The following is a 20,920-nucleotide window of genomic DNA, read 5'->3' on the forward strand; positions in this document are numbered from 1 at the left end:
GCCAAGTGTGTAAGCACAGGCTTCACTTTGAAGGTGTGAGGGACCTGTTGATGTGGGACAGACTGCGCAGCACCTGGTTTTTGTACTCTTGGCTTTCTAGGTGTAAGTGCAGGAAACACACCTGAACATCCTGAATGCAGGAATACTTTTGTTACGTATGTGCCACACAAAACAGGGTCTGGATACCTTGGATTACAGCCAGATTTTAATCTCTCTTTGTGTCAGCTTGGATAGTGTATATAATGCTATAGTGGCCTTTCCTGTCCCTGGAAATGCTGAGTTTTAGTTTTATTTTAAGTAGGATTTTTTTTTTCTTGTTCAGAAGAAAAATAAACTTGAAAGGAGGAGGAAATCTGTGCGCTTTTTTTTTTTTTTCCAGTTTATGCTTTATGGAAGGGCCTGAAATGTGCTGTCCAAGCTTTGTCTGTTGTCTCACAAATTGAAAATGTAGAAATTGAGCAGGGGGAGGTGGAGGAGGATTTGAGGTAGATTAAAAACACACCCTGTGCCCATCAAACCTCTGAAATGGATGTGCTTCTATATGCCACAAGGCTTGTGCTGCCATCAAGCTTGTCTAGTCCTTTGTCGAAACTCCTATTTTAATGAAATATGGTGAATTTGGCATTTTCTCTTTTCATGGGAGGCATGAAAAAGGGAATTAAGCCCCACCTGCCCCTTTCATGCTAAGCAGATGCAAATCAGAGCTCCCTCCCTTCTTCCAGTTGCATCCTCTCTCCTCATGGGTTTCCACATTGTTTTGATGATGTTCTGGTGCCAACTCCCAGCCCAGAGGGCAGGTGAGAGGAAGAAAAAAAATCCCTGATTACAGCTCAGTGATTAACATATCTTTTGGAGCTTGTAATGTCATAATTTCACAGCAAACAAAGTTGCAGCAGCTTCACCGAGTGTGGAGTTGTCAGCAAGGCAAACATCAAAGTGGCAAGAAAAGAGGAGTTTATTTAAAATCTAGCAGAAAGACTTAAAACATTGGTGCTGAGCTATGAGAGCTCTTAAAAATAAAATTAAAAAAAGAAGCCTTTGAAGCCAAGCATTAAAGATTTAGTAATATTAATTGAATTAAGCAGTGGGAGTTGAGGATATGTAGACATATGTGTTAGTGTATGTGTTCCAAGACATTATAGTAAGGAAGTGAAGGTATTGAGAGGTGAATTAATTGGGCTTGGTTTATAAAGGTTGCCTTAGCAAAGCCCTTTTTGTTCTTGGAGTTAGAGTAGAAACCCTTACAACTGAGAGTGCAAACACAAGGACAAGGTACTTGGAGCACTGGAAAACTGCAGCAAAGCAGCGATAACCAGATTTGGTGCACCTGAGCAAGGCAAAACAAGCAAAGTAATTTCCAATCTACATTCAAGGATAATTTTGTTTATATTACTAAGGTTGATTTTTTTTTTTTCAGCCTAAATACTTTTTCCTTTCTCTGTGAGGAGATCAGTAAGTTAATACTGTTGTACTCCATAGTAAGGTTTCTTCCCATCCCTTTTCCTCATGATACTGTATGCCAGCCACAGGTGTGGGACTTTGGTAGCTGAACTTTCATGTTACTTCATTTGCTCTTAAGACTGGCTGATTTTGGTAGCTAAATTGAGAACTTACCACTATTAGGACAACTTCTTGCTGGAGAAAGAAGTTTATCCCTTTATAGCTCTAAATAGGAAGGAAAATCAGAGCCAAGTGTGTGGCACTGTAAGGATTGCACTAGCCTAGCCTGGTGTTTATTCTTTGCAAATTAATTTAAGACTTAACATATTTGCTATGGACATTAACAAGCAGGGAAAAAAACAGGTCCTTTTGTCATTTGTAGAAAAAAAAGAGCCATCAAAGCTTCTTGCAAGCTTGGCAAAGGAAGGTGATGTCCAGGGTCAGGCAGGATTTGATTGCTGTGGAAATCTTGGTGTGGAGAGGCACTACGAACCCCATCTAGAGAGATCTGAGAATTGAGGGTGATCTTAATACATTCATTTTTCCCTCTTCAGGGAGGTGGCTGCTGGCAGGGTGAGGAGGATTGTGTGAGCCCTGTGTGCTGCAGATGTAGTTACTAAATGATTCAGCCTGATGTACCCACGCACTGGAGCAGTATTGATGAATTCATTACTGGTAGCTGATGGATGTTAATGGGCTACAATTTCTTCTGTGCGTTTGGACTAGATGGAAAGCTCTTGAAAAAAAATAAAGATTAGAAAATGGAGTGGGTGAGTTTTTAAGCCACTTTTGTGTTCTGTTTCTAAATCTAAAGATGTTTTTAATGACTTGCATGAAAACAGTGGTTAAAAGAATAATCTGTGCAGGGATGGCAGGAAACTCTGGGAGGCACAGAGGAATAGTACTACACAGGGGATTTACTTGCATTTTTTAGTATGTCCCAAGCTGTAATCAGCTGCTTTGGAAATACCAGAGCTAAGTATTGTCTTCTACATGTGGACTCCTTACAAGGTGTGTGGAGTCCCAAGGACACATGGAGAGTTGCTGGTTGCAGAGTATCAGAGCTAAGAGGGTATAACATGTTCTCTGCAAGAGCTGACAGGAAGAAAATGACCTTTAATGATAGAACAGGCACAGATGCTTTTGAGTAACAAGTCTTTGTCATCCTCTGTGAAACGAGCAAGCTAACACCCACTCAGATAATTTTCTGTCTGAATATCCAGAATAGATAAAAGAGGAGGTAGAATATTACTGCTGGAGGAGAGAGTCAGAAAACTTGAGGAATTGTTAGGTTGACTGCTGAAAATTCCTGTAGATCTGCAGAGGATAGTGTGGGATTCACTGGCATCTTCAAGCCAGATTGTTTTTTTTCCTACTTCCACAAATATAAATAAAATAATGACAGACCTTTCCATGTGTGGATATTGATGATGCTTATTAACTACCAAAGAAAAAAGTTGGAAAGTTTTGGAGCATAATGAGAAATCCTTAAATGTCCTGAATTCTTGTTTTTTAAATCTTTTAGTGATTCACTTCCAACAAAGCTGAACTTGAGAATAGAGCTCCAAATCTGGAACTGGGGCAGCACAGAAGGAGACCAAAGTGACTTATTCTTGTATTCCTGAGTTGTGTTTGATGGTGACTAGAACCCAGTGTAAGTCCAGGCTGCTGGTGGCAGGGCTGCTGTGCCCTCTCCTCTGGAATTGCTCTTCCTGCAAAAAAAAGCTCAGCACACAGCTCTGATAGGAAGAGGGAAAAGAGGTTGGATAGTTTGGAAAACATTTTGGAACCTGTGTGGTGTGTACAGTATGCAGGGATAAAGGATCTGAAGGAGTAAGAAGGAAAGCTAAAATCACTGTGGAACAAGGACAGGGCCAAGATTTTATGATGCTGATTTTGAAAGAGCAGAGGAGCAAATTTTCTCTGTCTTCAGTGTGTTACTGTAGGAAGAGGGAAAAGAGGTTGGATAGTTTGGAAAACATTTTGGAACCTGTGTGGTGTGTACAGTATGCAGGGATAAAGGATCTGAAGGAGTAAGAAGGAAAGCTAAAATCACTGTGGAACAAGGACAGGGCCAAGATTTTATGATGCTGATTTTGAAAGAGCAGAGGAGCAAATTTTCTCTGTCTTCAGTGTGTTACTGGGTAGTAAAAGGTGATTTCCCAACCACTCTGTTAACCATTCTTGTACTGTTACCTGCTGAAAGTGAATCCCAAATCTAAAGCAAATCATCTTTACCTTTTGAGCTTCCAAGGTGCAGCTTTATGTTCTGCCTCATGAACTGTACCTGTAGATTGCTGTTAAAATGACTGTGACTTCCCTTATTTGTGGTGTACTTTGAAGTAATTAGAGTGACCTTGGGATTAATTGGCTCAGTGACCCGATCTGTCCGGAAGCCCAGCCCTGCCTCTCCCCTTGCCTCCCCTGGAGTGTCACATCAGCTCACCGAACCCATTCCATCTGGGGATGTGGTGTCTGACTGCAGGTCGGAGCAGGACTCTGCCTTCCCTAGCAGCCCTTGGCCAGCTGAGAATCAAGTGTAACATGAATCCATATCCTCAGTTCCTCTCTGAGCCCAACTGCTGAGCAGCAAAGCCTGGTGTAAAACCCTGGGGCTTGGCCAAAACATTCATCCCGCAGGGGGGCAGGGAGGATGTGGGGATATATGTTTCCTGCTTCGCAATTTTATAGTCATAGAATCATGGGGTGGTTTGTGTTGGAAGGGACCTTAAAGTTCATCTCATTCCACCCCCTGCCTTGGACAGGGACACCTTCCACTGGACCAAGTCACTCCAAGCCCCATCCAGCCTGGCCTGGAACACTTCCAGGCATGGGGCAGCCACAGCTTCTCTGGGCAACCTGTGCCAGTGCCTCAACACCCTCACAGGGAGGAATTTTTGTCTAATCCCATGGGCATAGAGCTGCCTGTAGCTTCATTTCTGAGGGTTAAAGTATTCTGCTGTTACTACAAGTTATGGTAACTGAATTAAGACATTGTGTTGACTTTTCAGGCTGAGTGTGCAGATATGGTGGCTGGGAGGGAAGGCTCTGGAAATTTTATGCCATGAAAGGGCATTGGTGAATGTAAATAGGATATTAAATCAGTCTCCATTTTCTGTATGGGCTGTAGTTTGTGCTGGCTGGAAGTACACTTAATCAAGCTGGGAAAATAGTGTTTTGGATGTGTGGACAGGTATGATTTGAAAAAATAGTGCTTTGGACAGGTTTGTCTCTGCATCTTGCACTGTTCCTTGAACTGTCCCTTCCCTTAGAAATTCATGTAATTAATTCAAGTAAAAGTACTAATTAGTGTCTCAGCTTCTACCAGTAGTAACGTGGAGAGTTAAGCTGTGTTTTCCCTCCCCTAATCTTTACCATGATGAGCATTTGCCTTTGGCCTGCTGAATTTATTAATGTGGTTTCATGCCTGCAGTGTGTAGGTGGATTGGAGAAACTGCACACAGTGATTTCTGCTTCATATTAATCAAGTGCAAAATGAAGTTAGTTAGTGAAATCAATTGTAAGGAGCAGGTATGTTCCCAAAATATTGAATCTGGTACATGAGCACAGATCTGGGTGAGTGTAACAGTCTTTGTCAGCTTTGAATTTTAAAAATTGCAATTCTTTAAGAAAACACTGAGGTTTAAAGAATGTGCTTGACATTTTGTGGTCTTGCAAGTTTTTTGGTTATATTATTTGCAGTTCCTTCTGTGTTCAGGCTGATCTGTCAGGGCCTGAGCAGGTGCCTAAGTGACCAGGCTGGACTCCTAATTAGTAATAGATTCCAAGACACATCCTCAGGCTGGAATATCGGATATCCTCTTCCCTTCCAAAATGGAAATACGGAAGGAGAGAAGTGTCTCCTGCTGTCCTTAATTCAGTTGGAAATGCTGCTCAGGTATCCCTGGTAAACTGAATTTATTTCAGATTGTTGCCTTTTAGTTAAGGCACCCATTGGGTGATTTATTTTCTACTCCATTTGTGAGAATAACAGAAAAAGTGCTTTCATTCAAGTAGGTAATCCCCAGAGAACAAATTCCTTTTGAGAGTTTGGGGAGGTATTTTCACTGCCTTGTTGGATTAATTTGCATTTAGAGTTTCTGGTTCAGTGCCTGATGGTTTGACCTCACACAGTTCTGTAAGTGCAATATTCTGTTACTCATTGCACACCTTGCACTTGCTGCATGAAAAATCAACTATGATGTACCTGAAATGCAGGGAGCACTGTGGATGACACTTGACCCAGGCCTGGAAGGAGGAATGTGTTATTTTTAAAGAGATGTTGTCAAAGCTTGTAATCCTAAAATTAGCTCCCCAGTGCAGGTCGGATTTGGATCGTTAGCAGTGATCTGCAGGGCTCTGACAGAGGTTGTTGTCCCCTCTCACAGCCCTTCAGAGCTTATTTGCAGCCACTTCCCAGGCTGTCAATAATTCCAGCTGCAAAGTCAGATGGAACTGTGGATGGCAAAGCACCAGCACCTCTGGCTTGGCAGGTCCCAACACGTGTCCATGTACTGCTGCCGTGTTCTAGGCAGTGAGGTGAAAGATTTCAGCTCCTCACCCTCCTTTCTGTGCACTCCATGACATGAGATGAGCTCCATATTGAGCTCAAATACTGGTTATTAAGGGAGGCAAATGGTAAGAAAAGCTGTTATGGAAAAAACCTGAGATTTGTGTCTGTAAATCTCTCCTATGGCTAAAAGGCCATTCAGGCTGGAGTTACTTTCTCTCTGTGAGTGTGACTGAAAAATCACTGCAGAATCTAACCTTGGGAGTCATGAATATGCATAAATTTGAAGGAGAATTATCTTTCAGCATTAACTCTTGAAATAAAGAAATAATTTGGCCACCTGCTGTCTGTGAAAGCTGACCTTGTTCTCTCATTTGTAAAAGGGAGTGGAAAGCTTCCAAAACTTTGAATTTTGAACCATTTCCTCTCCTCAGAAATTACCCTGAAGAAGACAAGCATTTAAGCTGTGAAAAATGGAAATGAAACCTTTCCTCTGGAGCTAACCCTGTTCTTCAAACCCTTTGCCAATCTGTATTTGTAACTCGTTTCCTAAATAATTTGGAAGGTTGAGGAAGGGCATTGATGGTCATTTCAGTGTCTTCATTTTGCTGGTTTATTCCCATGAATTGCTGTTTTCTCTGCTTCACAACAGCAAAAGAGGAGCTAATAAGTGTGCTGCTTGTTGGCTTTTATGTATAGTGCCAAGCTGCTGCTTCTCTCTTAGTCCTCTCCTCCAAGTGACCATGATGTACAGTTGTCCCTCTTCCTGTTTGGTGTTGGGAACAATGTTTGTATTGCAGAGGGATGTTATATCCTAAGCAGTGTAATGATACCCTCTGGTCATCCAGTGGCTCTTTGAGAATTATTTATGATGAGGGGAGAAAATATAGGAAAGAGAATTAGCCAAGTGTAGATCCAGTATAAGAAAAATGTCTTTGCTATAAGTTTTTTCTGGATTATATTCCTGATTTTTATATAAAGGTTTGTGCTCAGGTTTTGTCAAGGATTTCTGACTTGTTTGTGGCTTGAGACTTTCTGAAGCACAATGAGTTTGGATTTGTGCACATAATGAGCTATCCCAAGAAAACTGGGATGTGGATTTGGTGTCAGGCAATGGGAATCCTTTTGCTTTGCCATAATAGGAGCTGATTTCTTCTTGGGATTGGGGTTGTGTGAGTGTGTACTCTTTGCTCTGTGGAGGTGTTGGTGTCTGTCTAGAGGAGCTTCCTCCTTACTCAGCATCTGTCCACACGTTCTCTTAGCCTCATTCTCTGCAGACTGGCAAGAAGAGTTCTTTTGATTTATCCTGGAATACAGGTCCCTGAGGATCACCTGCCTCTATCATTCCAGTAAGAAGAACAACTCTCAAGGTCTTTGTGTGCAGTCCCACCTTGGAGGTGAGGCAGTAATTCACATGTTCAGCTGTGTAACGTGGTGGAACTTCTCACAACAGCTGCTTCAGCATGTCTTGGGTAGGAGAGCCTCTTGGTGCTCTTTACGCTTCATTTAGGTTCCTTTGGAGTGATGGTGGGGAGAAATATCCCAGATGGAACTGTTTGGATCTGTTGCTACTGAGGCTGTGCTGGTAGAAGAACTGCCTGTGCCCCGTGGGACAGGGGTTTGGGTCTTGGTTGCCAGCACAGCTGTCAAGGATTGTCCTGTGATCTGGAGAACCTGATGGAGCTGTTTGAGTCTAATTTTTAGTGATGATTACAATAATCTCTTCGTGTAATTGCAATAAGAATCTTGGGACGAAAACTTGTAGCTGTCTTTCCATGGATTTCATGAGAGGAGGGAGATTTTTATGTAGACGTCTGTGCCTCCAAGTCACAGAATGACTGAATTAATAGCTCTTCAAAAGCTCATTTTTATGCATGTTGCTTGCAGTAAATGTCTAACCTAACTATACGTATTACCTATAATACTGTTGATTAAAACTGTATGCAAATGTCTGCTAAACTTCACATGTTTAATGTTCATTTTCACACTTGCTGTTAAAGACTTTTCATGTATTTCTGCTTCATGCTTAGCTGAACTATGTATATATTTACCTTCAGGCTGATATGAAGAGCATTTTATCAGTGCAGACAAACCCTGGTTGGAGTTTTACATTCCAGAGATGTGAATGGATTCTGCTGGAATCCTGTCTATAGGTGGATTTGTATGGCTGTTTTCTTTGAACTAAGCTTATGAAGGACTTTGTGGCTTGGCCTCGTTTCTGTGTTAGTCTCAGCAAGTTAAAGATGGTTTCCTCATGCAGATTCATTTACTCAGTTGAATCTCTTGTGAGGGAGCTATGGGGAAGTTCAGTCAAGAATTCCTTCTGCCTGCACTTTGTATCTAGAAAAGCAACATGAGAATTCACTGTGTAAGAAAATAGGGACAAGGCAGTGGAGTGTTCCCTCCAGGTTACCCTTGGTAGCACTGGTAAGCTTCACCTCCCTGGCTACAGGCTTGTTTGATTTTCTATTTAAAGATGACAAGCTATTATAAACCAGAGAAATAGCTTGTAGGGACCAGGGAGGAAAATGGGGAAGGCTCACGCAGACTGAACAAGACTGAAGGTCCTTCTTCCCTCTCTGTGTAACCTTTCACAGGAATCTGCACAAGCTCATGGCCTTTTTCCTGTTAGCAAGGAACAGCAGCTTTAATCAGCTCTTACTTTCTGCTTTCTTTGCAACTCTGCTGTTAAAATTGCAAACTCCCATTTTTGCTGAAGTTGCAAATGCATTGTCCTTCCTTGTGGTTTGTTGTGAGAAGTGAATTCATTGAGGTCTCTGGAAAAAAAAAAACCCTCTAAACATTCTGTGTAAGTATTTGATTGTGTGTTAGCAACAGCTCCTTGCTTTGGGATGTTTGGCTTTCTGATCTTTTTATTGAGAAAATAGGCTGTTGTGGTGCTTCAGGACTTGTAATAATCAAGGAAAATGTTTCTGTTGTGTGTGGAGGAAGCAGAGGGTGTATAAAACAGGTACCAAAAGGCTTATAGAGCTCTCGGGGAGTGTTACTGCTGCTGCCAAAATGGTTACCTTGAATATTGGTCTGGCTACATCCATGACAGAGTACCAAGTCCATCAACTTTCCACTCCAGTCATCCTCTGTGCTTTTAGTAAAGTGAAGTTTAGAATTAGTTGTCTTTAGTAGGTTATGAGTAGAATAAGAGTAAAACATGCCCATCAAGAAAAAGAAAAAACAGACATTAATGTGACTCTCATTAAATGCTTTTGTTTTCATGGCTTGAAGATATGGAGGTGAAGAATCAAACCAGTGTTGATGGATTGATGGTGTTGGAGTCTATTACAGAACAGAAAGTGAAATACTTAATTTCCTGGAAGAGTGAAAATTGCTCATTTAACTTAATGCAATGTCTTTTCTTCTGTGTTTGTTTTTTCCAAAGCTCTACTCCAGACTTACTCTCTGCTAGTAGTCCTCTTCAGAAGCTTCACCTTGTAAAGCTTCCAGTTTGGGGTCCTGCTCTTGTTCATTTAGTTCCTTCTCTGAAACCAGGGGCACAGCTTCCTAGCAGGTTGGGAATGAAGGGGGGAGGCTCTTTGCTTTCTGGGACTTTTTTTTTTTTTTTTTAAATCTTGACAGCTTTATATTGCATTTAATCAGCTCCAAAAGTGACAGCAGGGCTGGACCATTCTTACTCCTCTCACAGTGCACCATGCAGCAAAGGTTACAAGACTTTATGTTGAATGTTTTCACTGTGCTGCTGTGTAAAAATGATGCAAGAGAAAGGGGAGATAGGAAGGTTGAAGGGTTGGGAGGCCACTGGCTTTGGTGTTGGCTTACAGTGGGATTAATGTGAGATTGTACCCTGATGGTCCATGTGTCTGCTTGTGCTGTGAGAATGATTAATTCTTTGGGGATTTACATGTGAGATACTAAGATGATTTTTTTCAAAAGCTTATGAAGTTGTAAAGTAATAAAACTTCTTTTCTTTGCTTGGGAGGTACACACAGGTGAGGCACTTGCTAGTGTAGTATACTTGTAAAAGTATTTGGGTAAGGCCTCTCATCCCTTGGCCTTTAGAGAAATAAAACTCTCATAAGACAAGAATGTTTTTCATAGATTTACAGTGGGTTAAAAGACAGGAAACAGGGTTAGGAGTACATGGTTGGTTCTCACAGGGAAGGGCTATTCCCAGCCAAGTGTCCTGCCAGAGATCAGTGCTCTTGCAAATGCTTCTTTTTCCAGACTGTTACTAACTAATGAGGTGGCCAAATGGAAGCAAATTAGCCAAATTTGAAATGAGTCTTGAATTGAAAGGAAGGATGAAAACCTGAGACATGCTGAGGGATAAAGTGGCAGATGAAATGCGCAAGGAGGAGAAATGCCTCTGGTTTCCTGTGCAGGACGAGGGGAACAGCCCCCAAAGGCACAGGGACTTCTAGGAAGTGTTTGCTAAATGGAAAAATCTAAGCAGTAGATGACCATGTTGTGATCTAAACGTCTGTTACTGCCAAGTCTGAAATGCAGAGTGCTTGGAACTGTGTGTCTCAAGAAATGGGAGTGCAATACAGGCCTGGAAAGACAGGAAGTATTGCAGATACAGAGCAGCTTCTCAACAGGCTGAACTTGGAGACCCTCAGTTCAGAAGGACATGGCCAATTTCTGTGGAACCATGAGTGACATAAACAAGCCCAGGGTGACTTGTTCTTTCTTAAAAACTGTGTCCCTGCCTACAGCCTGGGGAATAAATGTTGAGGTTTAAAATAATCTGAAGCAGTTGTTTGTGCAATGTGGTCACTGTGCCACTGCTGAGGGTGAAAAGGGGTCACGGGTGGCTTCCAAAAGGGGTTGGTAGAGGCACAATGTGCCCATTGTAGGCTTCTAAGATGCCCAAGTTGCTGATATCACAAGGCCAGGGAATATATCTGTTCATTTCTCATACTCTTTCCACAAGGATTTGAGAATGTTTGGCTTGGTGGACTTTTTATTGAGCTGGTTTAGAGGATTTTGTAATTCTCCTGGTTTTGGTTTTTCATGTTATTTACTGCTTTTCTGATTGGGTGACAAGCTCAGTCCTTATGTGGGGTTCGGTCTTTTCTTCTCTGGGATCCATATGATTGGAGTTGTGTTCATGATTAGCCTGGAACTCATATCCACTGCTGTCTGCAGCCTGCTCCTCGTTCTGTGTGCCCATAGTGACATCACCTGCTGCTCGGTAACTGATTTCAGCTTTGGCTGTGTAGTTGCCTTGATCCACTCTTGACAAAGAGAAATGGTTGAGGATAAGAAGATGTGTTGTTCACCTTTTCTCAGTGATGAATTTGGTAGTGATCACAGGGGCAGGTGAGCCAACAGGTTTGGACTGTGTTAACTTGTGGAGTGAAGCAGCAGTTGGGAGCACCTGGGGCTGCTCAGAGAGGATCAGCCCTTCCAAATTTTGGGTTTATAAGGCTCAAACCTGTAAATGCCTCAGGAGAAGATGCCCCATTTTACTGCTGTTGCTACCAGCCAGCTGCCAACAGGTCCACACTCTTCTTCCAGCTGCTGTTAAATCTCAGGCAGGACACCAGGGTGATGCAGTTTACCTGTAGTCTAGTGCTGATCTCTGTTCACCTTCCATGATGTCATCATAGTTTTTTATTCTTCCAAGAATTAACCTTAGTGGAGCAAGAGAAAATACAGTAAGTCATTGTACATGATCTGTGATAGTTTAACTTGTCCAGAATGGTTTTCTAGGAAGGATATATATGGCTTTTTGCTAAGAAAAATCATTTTAGAGCTGTGTGTTGTCCAAATTCACCCTGAATTCTGCTTTCATTCCAAATGGCACCATAGTCATTTGAAGAATCATAACAGTGTTAAGATGGAAATCTGTGCCTTCCTCTCTCCAGTGCCTTTTGCAAGGGATAGGGTGGATTCTTTGGAGGGTTTGAAGAAGTATTATTAGAGGTCATCTGGAATGGGCATCTCTGTTCATGTGGCAAGTGTGGTACAGTCAGTGCTCAGGGTTCATGCAACTGGTGACTTGACTGTTCTGTGTTAATGTAGCAGCAAAATCTGCCACTTTGCTCCAGTAATTTATTCTAAAGCTTGATAGGCCTCTGTTTACTTTAAATCATGACCTTAACTGAATAACTGACACAGCTCTCCAGCTCCAGAGCTTGTCCTTGGTTTTTCCTGCCAATCACTTTGGCTTTACAATTCCATTCTCATATAATTAAAAATTCTTGTGTGCTGTGTGAAAGACACACAGAGCAGAAACTGTGGATCTCATGAGTGTTGTCAAATGTACAAAGCAAATGCATTGGGAAAAAGAATTCCTTCTAATGTGCTTATCGTGAAAGGTCACCTTGAGTTGGAGTGTGTGTTCTGCGGCTGAATTGTCTTCCTGGGGCCTCAGGATCTCTGCCCTGAGGCTGAGTGTGCTTTAAACTTACCTGAGGTTTCAGGAATAGCTTGGTTGATTTTTAGGAAGTTTCCTTGTTCTCTCAGTTTGCAGATTCCTCACAAAGGGAGCTGTCAGTGTTACAGGGAAGGTAATGGAATTTCTCCTGTGGGTTTGTCTCAGCTTTGTGAGGACTGTAATTGCTGTAATTAAACATTCTAGGGAGTTCTGACTTTGGAAACAAAATTCCTAAGTTGTTTCTTGGAGTTGTTTCCGGCTTGCTTTAAAAATGTTACATTTGTATCACCATTGTTGTCTTCCTGCTTTGGTTTTGCTCAGCACTTGATGTTTTTCGTCTGAAATGGTTAACATTTCTGGTGAGAAGAGCAGTTGAGAGAGTTGTTTCCAAAATCAGAAGAAACTCAGGAAGAAAATCCATGAGTTAACTCTAGATAATGTCTCAGGAGTGCATGTAGATTGCTGGTTGTGGAGGAGCCATCAGACCCAACTAATGTGCTTTGTTTTCTTTTCTCACTCAGGTCTTTTTCCTTTTCTCGTGTCATTCTCTGGAAGAGAGGAAATGATTGTAGTGGAAGGTGTTACAAATAAGCCACTGAGACGGAGCCTTGGCAGTGCAGAAACGTTCCTGGAGGAGCAAATATAGCCCTTTGGTGTTTGTGTTTTGGAATCTGCTTGGGAAAAAGGGAAATAAAAATGACGACTTCGTCTATTAGACGACAGATGAAGAACATTGTGAACAATTACTCAGAGGCCGAAATAAAAGTTCGGGAAGCAACTTCTAATGACCCCTGGGGGCCTTCCAGCTCCTTAATGACTGAAATAGCAGATCTGACTTACAATGTTGTGGCCTTTTCTGAAATTATGAGCATGATTTGGAAACGACTGAACGATCACGGCAAGAACTGGCGCCACGTGTACAAGGCCCTCACTCTGTTAGATTACCTGATTAAAACTGGCTCTGAGAGAGTGGCACAGCAGTGTAAAGAGAATATTTTTGCTATCCAGACATTGAAAGATTTTCAGTACATTGACAGAGATGGTAAAGACCAGGGCATCAACGTGAGGGAGAAATCCAAGCAGTTGGTGTCCCTTCTGAAGGATGATGAGCGACTCAAGACAGAGAGGGCCCAAGCCCTGAAGACCAAAGAACGAATGGCTCAGGTGGCCACTGGAGTGGGAAGCAACCAGATCACCTTTGGCAGAGGTTCCAGTCAGCCCAACCTGTCCACCAGCTACTCAGAGCAAGAATATGGCAAGTCTGGAGGATCCCCAGCATCTTACCATGGCTGTAAGTACAGGCGAACACACATCAAAGAAGTTTCTCCTCCTTTTCTTTTGAGTGACTTGATTGGCTAGTAGAGGTGAGAATAAGCAGTGCTTGCTAGGAGGGTTAACCTGCTTGCCTGCAAGGGGCTGCAAGCTCTAATGTCTCTTGAAATGACTGGTTAAATGTTTGTTTTGGAGAGGATGTGTGTATTGACATAAATCAATTTAAAAAGCACTTGTTTACTGTCAGTTCCCAGAGGTAGCATTGTCAAGCTGCTTTTGTGAACCTGTTCCAAGGTTTGATGTGATAGGGAGGGGGTTTTTTTCTGTTTCTGGCTTTAAAAGGAGTGCTTGAAAATTTGTTCTTTTTGGTAAGTATAATTCATGGAATCACAGGATGATTTGTGTGGAAAGGACCTTAAAGCTCATCACATTCCAGCCCCTGCCATGGGGTTGGAACTTCCACTAGACCAGGTTGCTCCAAGCCCCATCCAGCCTGGTCTTGGAGCCAAGGAAAAATGAGAACTCAAGAATATTTCCTGGATCATTCTTTATGCTGCTGCTATTGTACTTTAGCACTAGTGCTGCTATTTAATTTCCCTTGTTGCTTACCCAGCAGTTCTTGGAGTAGTCATGCTTGGAATCTGTATTAAAATGTTTATACTCTCAGTATTTGGTGTGTAAGAATCTGTCTTAAATACTATATTTCATTCTTACAAACATAATACAGTGATATGGGAAGAACAATTTCTTCCTACCACTGCCTGGGGGGACTCCCTGCCATGTTGGGAAGAGACTTGATTTGGCATTGCATCCTCCTTAATGCAAGTAGTGATGTGATGAAAGCTGCTTTGGCTGGAATGACAGTGGTTGTGGTCTAATTCCGAAAGAAAATCTTTGCCTTAAATGAATGTTTGGAGTGTGTGAAGAGCTGGAGCTGAGCCAGTGTGGGGAATTGATAGAGCACCAGCTTTAAGAATCTGAAGTTTGGCATGTCCTGGAGCCCAAAGCACTTCTCAAGTGATAAATATGGGAGTGGAGTCAGCACCCCTGACGTGTACAGACACCTTCTGTGGAAGCAGGAGGAGGCAGCAGGACAAATCAGGCTAGGATGGAAAAAGCCTCTATCCATTTAAAGCAGTGGAGACCAGCAGGAAAAATTTATTTCCCAAAAGAACTATTTTTATGATACAGAGTGCAAAAAATGTGCCTGAAGGTTTCCAGGTGTGAACGTGTTTTTTCTAGTCTTTTAATTAGCCACAGGATACCAAACTTTTTAGTTTTTCTGTAATAACCATATTTCTGTTTCTGTTTTTATAAGTATATAATTTTTCTATACTAACCACACTTGTGCATTGACTGAGTGTGAGTTTTCCAAGAAGAACATGGATATTGCTACCACAACAAGAACATTTTGTCTTTTGAAATCTGGAGATCTCTGTTGACTACAACAGAAATCCTTAATTTCAGAGGTAGCTTGGAATCCTATTGGTTTTAACTGGGGCTGAAATAATAGTCACTCAGGTATGCTGAGCACACCTTGGGCTTCACAGGGTTATTGCTTCAGCAGCTCCTGACTTTAATTAGTGCATGGAACTATTGTTTGTCAAGTTAAATGCTACCAGAGGCTCCAAACTGTTCCTCACAGCAGGCTTGAGCAATGCAGGGTGTGTTCCTCAATTGTTCCTTGGATGCTTTAAGAATTTGGATGGGGAAGAAGCAAGTTGGGTTATTCTTTCAGTCCAACATGTGGATTTACTGGGTGCTCCCAATTCCCTGTGTCTCCTCTTGCAGGATTGCTTTTGAGGTAATGATTTCTTAATCTTTTTTTCTCCTCCCCTCTAAGCATGTACCTAAGAAGCTTTAGGAATCTCAGCCTTTTTTTCCCTCCTCAGTTCTTCCTCTGTTGTAGACTCTCCTGGACTCCACTATCTATTAGCAAAAATACTGTCAGGTTTTATATTTTGAAGTTTTAATGTTTCTTGTCTGAGTTAATTGAGTGTAGCAAAGCAAAGCAGCACCTTCCAGAACAGCTGTGCTGAGTACTTGTGATACTGGAAAACTATAGAGCTTTAGCCTAGGAAACAAGGAAGGAGTTTCATTAAAAGCCAGACATTTAATCTGTTACATAAATGAAGGGTTATTCTTGTGCCTTCTAAATTTAATGGAAAAGATGCTTTTCATTATTTAAAGTGAAAGAGATTGTGTCTGTTTTGTAAAAAAAATTATACCCTTTTTTTTGTTCTGAAAAGATGCATTCAGTCAAATATGGAAAAGGAATGAAGTTGTGCTTAGCTCCTGGGAAATATTCTTATAACAGCTCTAAGATGCAGTTGCTGTACTGTATATTCTGGTCAAATTCTCTTTCATTGCTCTGAGCCTTTGAAGAGGAGATCAGAGACATTTAGATTTGCCATCTATAGCATGAGATTTGCCTCTCAAAACTGTATATCCACCCCCTTTGCTAAATATTTAACACATCCTTAACATCCAAAGAGAAATAAAGTTTGGGAAAGTGTAATAACCTTTTTGCCAGCGTAACCGAGGGAAATGTTTCATCTCTCAGTGGTTTGGTATCAGCATGTTCCTTGCTAGACACAATGGGTGGGATTGTAGATTTTGGGAATCCCTTTACCTGAAGAGGTTATGTTGGATTATAAAATCTCAGTTTTGATATTTCTTGCAGAAGAAATGAAGCCTGAGCTGTCTAGAAGAGCTTGGTAGTTCCTCCAGGACACATCACTAGGGGAACAGTAACTTCCAGTGGATACTGTGACAGGATTGTGCGTGAGGGATCTCTTCCCTCTTCTGTCAGCTCCTAAAAGTGCAATATTGGCTAAGTCAGTGAAGCCTTTTTTTTTGTTCAATTTCCTCAGCATATTGAATTAGCTGCACAACACATACTGCAGTGCTCAAACTCCTGCTCTCCTCCAGCTTCTTAACCTGACTGTAGGCTTGGTCTGAACAATTGGTTTTCCTACTTGATATTGAGCCAGAAAGTTGTAGAGTTGCTGCTCTGTGTCCCAGATTTATCCTTTGTAGAAAAAATAAAAGCAGTGTTGATAGCCTGCGTAGTGTGAGAGAATTCCAGATGGAAAAGGATCTCTTGACTGATGCACAGTCAGCCCTCACTGCTGCAGGCAACACACTGCAAATAAGGACATTTCTCCCTGTGGATGTTTTTTTCTCATCTCTAACAGTCCTTTAGAAACCGTGCGAAGGGAAATGGTGAGATACGATAGTTTTTAATACAATCCTTTCCCCCCCAGCTTTGCCTTAATGACTTTGTTGGCCCTGAAGATCTCTGTGCTGTGAAGCTTGGCTAATTCCAGGGAGTATGTTATGGCATGTGAATTGTATGAGTGTTAGTATATCTTTGCTCTCCAGTCTCATAACCTGTAATTGGAAGCCAAGAGAGATGCTGTAAAGCTAAAATAAAAAATAAAGCTCCTCCCAACCTCCATCTTGTCAACAGTTTCTGGCATACTGGAAACAACTGGGTTTGTCTCCCAGCTTTAAACCAGGGGCAATTAATGTTCAGATTAGGAGCTATTAAGTATTCCATGACAAAATACAGAATAGTTTTTATTTACTTAGGTAAATGTGTAAATTGGGTGGAGCTACATGAAATCTGATAGCAGGTTTTATTTCACCTTAAGGGAGTGGTGTTGTGTGGTGCTGAAACTAAACCTACTGATGAGAGGAAGAAATAGAAAAAGGATATTTGAAATACTCTGGAGGAATAGTTCCTCACTCCTAATCTGCTTTTGTGTCTGAATAATTGTCTTTATGCTTGACATTAGTCACCCAGTTTTGAAAACTTCAGCCTCTTGTTCCTGGCCTTGTTTCATCTACAGCTGCCAGTGACCAGTTAAATAGGATTCTGGATTTATGGCTGCACAGGGAAAAGTAGGGTGTTCTTAATATAGACATCTTAAGTCTGAGCTGGGATGCTGTTTCAAACCTGGCACTGCATTTGTTAGAGTTTCCTGGTCTTGATAAAGTAAAGTGTTGTTTCAGCAGAGACTTTTGTGGGAATAGCACTCTGGTGTTACACTGGAGTTGTCAACATGGCAGAGTGGCACCCATGGCCGCTGCTTGTGGGGCTCAGCACCTGCAAAACACTGTGCTGGAGCAGCTGGGGCCTCCAGGAGCTCCTGGGAGATGGGACAGGAGTGGGAAAATGATGGAAAACTGCTCTACCTGGAGGAAAGTGACTGGCAAAGCCAGTTCCTTGACACTCTGTCCCCAGAGATTGTGTTTGATTTAGGTTCAGCCTTGAAGGATCCCTGCAAAATGCTGGTCATGTTGTAAACTGAAGCCACACTGCAATCCAACCCTGGTATGGCCAAACCAGGCCCTCCCTGTGTTGTTTTGGGTTGTGCAGACATCCTCTGGCCCTGTGCTGCTGTGGATCTGGGGGGCAGAGCAAGGCTGGGGTGGGTTTAGTGCCCTGATCTCATGTACACGCAGGGACCAGCACAGTGCTCAGTGTGACCTCATTACAGGAAGGCTCTGCTGCTCACAGAGCACATTCATTATGCAAACAGCCTGGTGGATAGAAGACTGGGGAAAGATCGACTGCAAAAGCCTTTTATGGATCTTGGGAAATGCCAAGTCTGTTAACTTTACCTGTAACGATTCTGGGAGCAATTTTCTTTAGCTGAATTAATGAGTTTTAATATTTCCAGTGATTATTCACATAGAGTTGACTCATTATTTAAAACCAGTCTTGTGAGGCCTCAGCAAGTTTGTGTTCACTCATCTGTTTCAGCTTTGTCTACCGTTTTGCTTGGAGCAGAAAATAATTCAGAGGAATTGCTGTTTTGAGTTTGACACTATAGGAAATTTTTAGAATTCCAGAATGGTTTGGGTTGGAATGATTCCACCCCCATGCCATGGGCAGGGACATCTTCCACTAGCCCAGGTTGCTCCAAGCCTCATCCAACCTGGCCTTGAACACTTCCAGGGATGGGGTGACCATAGAGTATCTGGGAAACCTGTTCCTTTCGAATGCTCCTGGTTTTAAAGGGTTTGGGTTTTTGTTTAGTCATCTATTCTGTGTATTTGGAGGTTGGAGCACATCTCTGACCTTCCATTTTACTCAGGGAATATATGGTTTATCATCCAGCAGTCAGTCTGTGTGAACTGTGTGGATAATTCCCATAGTTTGAGATGTTGAAGGAATGTGGTAGACTCCTGTCAGATGTCATTTGACAATTTGATTTCAGCCTCTCATCATACTTCTGTTCTTCTTGTGCTCTAAGAGAAGGTGGGACATGCCATGGGTTTATCCATGTGTATCTGTGTCTGTTCAGATGGGTATAGGGATCACCTGAGACAAAAACCTACTCCTACCCAAAACAAACCTTAGGGATTTGTGAAGTGAATTTCAGCAGTTCTCTCTGCCTGCTCGGTGCAATTAGAATCACTCAGGAAGGCTGAGCAGCTCCACCTTGTCGCATTCTTAGGGGTTATTAACTCTCCTCTTGTATCTGAAAGATTCTTTAACTCCCAGTGGAAAGATGGATTACACAGTTCCTTCTAGATTAAGCACTTTGCACATGTCTTCCATCATTTCAGAGGCTAGATTGGCTTTTTGAAGTATCCCATCTTTGTTTGTGTGGTCTTTCATTGGAACAGTCACAAATGGGTTCTCCACTTGGCTCCCAAGGGAATTGCTGTTGGTTTGTGAGTTCTAATTTTTCCAGTCAGCCTTGGTTTTGTCTAACTTTGCAGCTGCACTGATTGAGTGAGGGAACAGCTTTTTTTTCTGAACAAATGTGACTGAGAACTGAATTCTGTTCTCAAGAATTCTACCAGCAAATTAGAAAGCCAAGGGGTTATTTTCCATGACAGATCTGTGCCATCACTTGGTCTAGAGTGATGTTAAAGTAACACCCCCACAAATAACCAAACCAACCTCCAAGCCCAAGCAGAGGCTTCTGAGGGAAAATGAGTCTGATTTTTATGCTGGGAGTGATTTTTATCATGAATGTGGCCAATGACTCTGCTCTCTGTGTACTGCGTGTTCACTTTAACTCTGCCTAACCTAGAGGTATCTGCAGAGGACTTGTGATACAGCCAAAATATAGTAAATTATCAATAGATGTGTCTGGCAGATGTCAGAGCTTGGCCTGGGGACAGATGGTGGAGCAGAATCCTGCTTTAGTGATTAACTGGGGTTGGAGATGATTTCCTTGCAGCCTTGCTGAGCACATAGCCCTGTGGTGTGGCTCCCTGCAGGAGCAGATTCCCACCAATTTGCTTCTGGGTAGGCTTGGAGGGACTTGGATCTCCAAATTCCCAACAAAACAGAGTTTAGCAGGTCAGAATTGATCTATTGAGTCCCATCTTACATAAACATCTGAGTTAACTGTCATGTGCTGGGGGATAAGAGATGCTTTGTGTGGCAGCAATACTGTTACTAAGGCAATAACCTTTACGCTAGATCCTGGGAATTCAGACCTTAATGCAGGATGAGGCCCATATGGAAGGGTGGGTATAGTACTGTGGGAATTTCAGAGCGGATAAAACATGTCAGGTTACTCCCAAGAAAAGGGTTTTGGGTTTCCCTTAATGCTTTTTCCCAAGAGATGCTGGCAGCTATTTAATGGAGATGATTTTATAACACTGCAGAGCTTTAAATGTAAAATAGCAACATTCCTATAGTTTGTTGTTTCAATGAGGCCCAAGGAGGAACTTCAAATTGACATTTTCCCCTTTTTTTTTTTGAAGCTCAAAAGTGCCTTTTAGAGTTAATGAAACCAAGGAGAACAAATTCCTGGAAAGCCTAAAAGTGAAAAGAAATAAGCTATATCTGTGAGAGCCTTTATGATCTGTGTCCAGATCCTGGAGCCACTGGCTGTTGGGCTCTGCTGGGAGCTGTGAGGTAATGGAGCTCCCTGCCAAAGCAGTCCAGCCCTTCCTGTGCATGGCTGGGAGGCAAGGACCCACTCTGGGAAGGCCAGTGGGATGCAATCCTACTTCAGGCAGCTTTTTGGGGCAGCAATGCTGTGCTGCTCAAAGCTAAACTGGTGAGTGTGTTCAGTAAGTCTTTCGTGTGGAAATGGGTGGAAAATCAACAGAGGTAACCCGTTTTGTACCATTTTAAAGTAATTCTGCCATCAGCTTCTTAGTTGTTAGGTTGTGTCAGCAGAGATGGAAAGACTGCAAGAAGGGCAGGAAATCCCTTTCTTCCCCACAGGAAGAGCAGAAGGTACCTGCATGAATCACAGTCCAGGTGCCATCTGTTCTCAGGTGACTCTGTTGGTGTCACATTTGAATGCTTATCCAGCTCTGTTTTTAAACCAGTTTTGACCAGTATCCCTCTCTAATTCCTG

General features: G+C 42.3%; 1 protein-coding gene across 1 annotated transcript in view; it reads left to right on the forward strand.

Annotated features, from left to right (window-relative positions):
* The first annotated feature begins 8,348 nt into the window (after positions 1-8,348).
* The window catches only part of EPN2 (epsin 2), a 24,189-nt gene continuing 11,617 nt past the window's right edge, over positions 8,349-20,920 (forward strand). The window contains exons 1-2 of the mRNA XM_009071337.1: positions 8,349-8,358; positions 12,830-13,599. Coding sequence (XP_009069585.1) covers positions 13,005-13,599 — 595 coding nt within the window. The 5' untranslated portion in view covers positions 8,349-8,358; positions 12,830-13,004. The remainder of the gene's footprint in view (positions 8,359-12,829; positions 13,600-20,920) is intronic.

The sequence above is a fragment of the Acanthisitta chloris genome, unplaced genomic scaffold (genome assembly GCF_000695815.1).
Source record: "Acanthisitta chloris isolate BGI_N310 unplaced genomic scaffold, ASM69581v1 scaffold14293, whole genome shotgun sequence".
Taxonomy (NCBI): Eukaryota; Metazoa; Chordata; class Aves; order Passeriformes; family Acanthisittidae; genus Acanthisitta; species Acanthisitta chloris.